General features: G+C 31.2%; 1 protein-coding gene across 1 annotated transcript in view; it reads left to right on the top strand.

Moving 5' to 3' along the window:
• The first annotated feature begins 232 nt into the window (after positions 1–232).
• The window catches only part of LOC100568561, a 35,699-nt gene continuing 30,363 nt past the window's right edge, over positions 233–5,568 (top strand). The window contains exons 1-2 of the mRNA XM_029490040.1: positions 233–293; positions 3,874–4,103. Of these exons, the coding sequence (XP_029345900.1) occupies positions 233–293; positions 3,874–4,103 (291 nt within the window). The remainder of the gene's footprint in view (positions 294–3,873; positions 4,104–5,568) is intronic.

The raw sequence follows: 5,568 nt of genomic DNA, 5'->3' as shown, positions 1-5,568 counted from the left end.
GTAAAATCAGAATAATATTTATCAAAATTAAATCAACAAAATAATATCGGATAAAGAATATAGTACAACATTATGAGAATTTATTCGATAAAATGTTATTTTATTATTAAAATTAACTTGACTTTTAAAAATTCGTAATTAAATTATAGCGATTTATATGACCTGATAATGTACGAGTTTGTTGTTATGATTCCAAAAGTATGATATTGTCCAATGAATATTAATAACAATTATGGCACAGTTTCTTCTTTACCGGCACAGTATAACAAGCCCATGGGAAGGAGAAGCCGAACGTAATACCGAATCCAATAGTGGAATAATTAATTAAATTTTATGATGTAGACAAACTGTAATAATTAGGTAATGAATCTTTTACCGTTTCTGAACGTGTGACCATATCTATATTGTACTATATATTATAATTTATTTTGTACCATTGCATTAAAATTGAATTAAATTCAAGGTGATAATAAACTTGGCGCACGCAATCCAACATTGATATTAATATGGTAATTTCGAACGACTTAATTTGCATTACCCGTATTATATTATATACTTATGAGTCTGTCAGCCGTTCTTCTGTGTCAATGAAGAAGAACATTCTGTGTCGATGATTTTCATATTAATAATTATAAAAAAAATATAACATTCTCGACGTACAATCGCACACGAGTTCGATATTATGTGTATATTAGTTATAGAAACACTTATATTGTTTTATTATTTTTTTACATAATAACTTCGTTTCATTCCTACTAAACTTAACATAATACACCTATGGTGTCTTAATTATTGTTGATTTCCATTTGAAATTTCAAATATCGTTCAAAGAAAGTAGGTAGTTGGGGTTTAACCGTGAACATGCAAGATATATTGTTATTGTTTTTGTTTTTTTTTTAAGTACGAAATTAAAACGAAAAAAATGCACCATTATAAAATGCATGGTGGGTATCATTGAAAAATGTATACAGAGCGATCAAAATAATGTATTCGTCGTATAACTACATAATATTATATGCTACATTGGAATTATTTTTTTACTCAGGAGGAAATGGTTGTTTTTTCTTTTTATTATTATTTTAAATGAAATTGAATGGTGACCTGAAAAACGTTTCTTTGGTTCTCTTGGGGAATTTAAATTATTCCACGGTAGCACTTTTAACGTTTGTGCGTGTTCAATCGACGCGATTGCAAACCACTATATTATGTTATGTACGGGCATGGGTGGACCATAAGGTTCTCGCAGAACCTTTTTTTTTATGGTCATCTCGCTCGTCTACATCCGAAGACCTATATTATAATATTACGGACCTATGGACATAATATGGCGAGGTGATTTTGATGATTTGCTCTCGTGTCCATCTCATGGCTGGTGCTCGCCTAAATTAACGGAGCAATAGGTATATCTATACGCAGAAATACGATTTTGAATGATTAAACTATTATAATAATTCAAAACGCAATAAACACGTGAAACAGAACTATCATATTCCCAGTAAATTGAAAAATATATTGAGTAGCTAGGTAACCTATACAATTTCAGAAAACCATTACTTTCAAACAGTATAATATTATCATATTTTATTTACGTATTAAATGAAACGTCTATAGATTTTACTTAAAAAAATATTTGATATAGGTGTCAAAATATTAAATGATATAATAAAATGTTTTCATGTCTTCAAATAACATTTCACAGCATTTTAAAATGTCAATATTATGCCATGTATAATTCTCACACATGTTTTACAAACTTACAAGTTACAGTTACTTAATGTAAGACACGTCAATAATGCGTATACATATTTTATATGTTTACAGTTTTAGTTCAGCTAATAATATCAATTTAAAAAAAACTTAAGCTTTTTACCTACATAGATCCATTTAAATTTATTATAGAAATTATTCTTTTATTTAAACTTTAAAGCATTTAAAAAAATATTGGTGATGTTTTCCTAAATTTTCTTAGGTATATAAATCAAATTGTTCAGTACCTACCTAGCCCTAAGATAATATTATAAAATAAAAATTATTGTAATATAATGTAGAGGTTATGGTTGGAAAGTTAACCTAGGTACTAAGTACTAGATCAATGGGTTTCTTAATATTGTTTATACTTTCAACAATTCAATTTGATATTTCGCACAATTCGTATTTGACACATTAAGAAAAGTATTAGGCTACATCCACTCCACATTATTACAACAATACAAATGTTATTATAGGTAGGTAACTTATCGATAACATCGTAATTATTATATAAGCTTACAATATTGTAGAGATACCGCAGGTTTAATGCATATTGAATATAACATTTTTATCTTTAAACTCCGTGATGTGATACATTTTTTTTTTTATTATTTCGTTTTCCTCCCAACCAAATAATGTCTTGTGCAATTTATTTTATCTTTTACATGTTTAACACCATAATAATATATTAATATGCCATCAACACCTATTCATTGTTAGATTTATCATATTACTGTGTACTCATCATTGTTTATCTATTTTTTATGTCATCAAACAACGTTAAGTTCGGTTTATAATATATAACTTGTATAACATATAATGACTTGCGCGACTATTGAATTCTATTTTAAATGTTAAAAGGCATGTACCTATATTATGAATGTATTGTGTCTCTATGTGTAACTGTGTAAGCAAATATTCCAAAAGTGTACACCAAACTTCCATAAAAAGATAGCAAAACATAATATTATAAAAAAAAGGTTGTTAGCATCAGAGTTTAAAAAATATACCTACTCGTCCACTAGGTCATTCTTAGTGAACACTGTTCAAATTGCAATTAGTTCTTATCAGTTAACATACTTAATAATATTGTATTTGATAATCGTTAAAATATCAATCTATCCTTTTTTCTCAAAATTGTATGAATATTTATGAATTATGTATTAGTTTTTGCTTATCTGAATTTAAAACTAGAAGTTAAGATGCTGAGAATTAAAATTATCTAAATATGATAACTTTGATCGTTTTCTGAACGGAATATTGAATATACTTTAAATACAAGTTCAGAGTCAAAGAAAAGAAAAACTATTAAAAAGTGTTTTAAATAATCTAATATAAGATATGTTTATAATATTGAAGTTATCTTAAACACAATTTAATAATGTAGTGTAATATTTAAAATTTAATATTATATATATACATTGTAAAACTATTTTAATTTTCAAAACTTCATTATAATATACCGACCTATGGATAATAACTAAATTAATATAATCAGCAGATTACTTTTTATGATATGTATAGAACTGATTGCAAAGTTCGTACAATGTATCAAACGTTTTATGGCGATCCCAACCACGTATAACGCGGTCGCTTTTATATATAAATATATATATATATATATATAGGTATATATATTTTTTTTTATTAGAACTCGTAAAGTCCCTTTACTTCTTTGAAGTGAGAAACAACAGATTTTGTATAATTGAGCAGCCGTAGTGTTTAGTTGAGTATCCATCTAAAATGTATTACGTACACTTCTTTTTTAATAAACAGAAAAAGTTTTGAAAAATTGTTTTGACATAAATAATTTATCGTGCATCGTACGTACAAGTCTTGTTGTAGCTATGCCGTCTTTGTGCAGCGCAAAAGACTAAATTCTGTAATGCAAATATATACACACGGCTACGCGTTTATAAATTCATAGCGTCAACTGCGGGATGAGTTAAAATTTCGCAACTTCCGTCAAAGAAGCGCCGAGCGAACAGAAACGGCGGACGCGAAGCACACATTTACCCCCCCCCCCTCCCCACAAAACACACACGCACAAACACTGCATCATCACATGTGCATATAAATGTACCGCAATGCTAATGATATACACTTAACCGCGGTCACAACAAGACATTTATGGCTTTTCGTTTTCAGATTGCAAGGACCTGTTTGAGCTGTCGGCCATCGTTCCCAGATACGCCAAGCTGGGCGAGACAGTGGTGCTGAGATGCAACCACACGGTGGTCGAGAACCAACTTTACAAGGTCCAGTGGACCAAGAGCGGTGACAAATTGTTCCAGTACATAAGAGGACGCGTACCGCCGTACATCAATAACACGATTCCCGGAGCCAAAATCGACGTGAGTGAATCGCATTTTTTTCAGTTGCCTTATTATTAATACATGAGTTTACCTATCTAGAATTATTTATAATGGACACCTAGTGGGTTATTATAATCATATTCTGTCGAAAATTGTCCGCGACGTTTAGAACGAGGCGTGACTACATAATATTATAATTATTCCCACATTGTATATGATGGTCACAAGTAGGGGTACCTGGAAGAACACAACTGAAGGCGTAAATTATTCGAGGTACAACATAATACCCGGAAAATAGAAATTTTTATTATGGGTTTTTTAGTTATATTTACAAAATGTACGAACCCGTGTCACCTAAGGAAAATGTGATTGTATCAATCTTTCGCCATACAAACACGACAAAATGGAACCTATACGATTTGTAAATGCATTTTTTTTGTTGCCAAAAGGTGAATGTATTTTTTATTGAATCACTGGAATATTTTATTTCTCGGATAATATGTTTACGCAGCCAGCACATATTATGATGTGGAGGATTTATTATAATCTAGATCCTGCAGAATTGATGTGAATTTCATATGCTCTGCGGTTGGAGTACCGAGTGTCAATATATGCCCACGTATTTCCCTTCCAGTTCACGCCCTCCCCCCTCTTACCCATATGACAACGATAAGCGGACGGGAATAATAATAATAATGCCCAAACAGGATTAATATACGACATCGCACGTCGGCGTGTGTGTTGTCGTTGCTCTTTCCGGTTAGGTTTCACCGTCGTTGTTTGTGAACGGTCGATGGCGTATTATACCGTGTATGTTTTCTATCGTTTTCGACCCCCCCTCCCCCCACAGAATATGTACACACTAGCTGGAACGAGTCAACAACGGAATATAACACGTTTAGGGTCCGAAAAGGCTATAATATAGATACGCCGCAAATGATTAGGATGATACTGTGATGGCTTGGTCTCTCTATCTGTTTGTACCTCTCTTTCAATCTGTGTGTGTGTGTGTGTGTCTCTCTCTCTATCTATGTCTCTCTCTCAATATAATATATGTGTATACAGTACCTTGTCACGATACTGGGGGTGCAATATATATATAACATATCTATTTAATATTATACATTATATTATTATAGTTATGTATATTCGAAAAAGCGCAAATGAAGTATAAGCTGCAGGCGTATATCGTTTACTATGCCAACAATACAAGTATGACTCAACCACGTACGCAGAGAGTGTTTTAGATCAGTGCTTCTCAACCTGGGGACCGCGGCCCCCTAGGGAGCCATGGCTATATGACAGGGGGGGGGGGGGCTTAAAATATTTATTTCATTTAAAATATTTTCGATAATTTAGTTATTATATAACATTATAACCGACCATATGATTAATCATTATTTATTACATGTAAAATAGTAATAGTGAAATAGTAAAATATAGTGCATGTAAATTTAGTATATCATTAAAAAAAAATAATTAATGATTTTGATTGGGGGGGGGG

This window comes from Acyrthosiphon pisum, chromosome A2 (genome assembly GCF_005508785.2).
Source record: "Acyrthosiphon pisum isolate AL4f chromosome A2, pea_aphid_22Mar2018_4r6ur, whole genome shotgun sequence".
Lineage (NCBI taxonomy): Eukaryota > Metazoa > Arthropoda > Insecta > Hemiptera > Aphididae > Acyrthosiphon > Acyrthosiphon pisum.
Note: the sequence above shows the minus strand (reverse complement) of the source record. Positions and strands in the feature narration are given on the sequence as shown.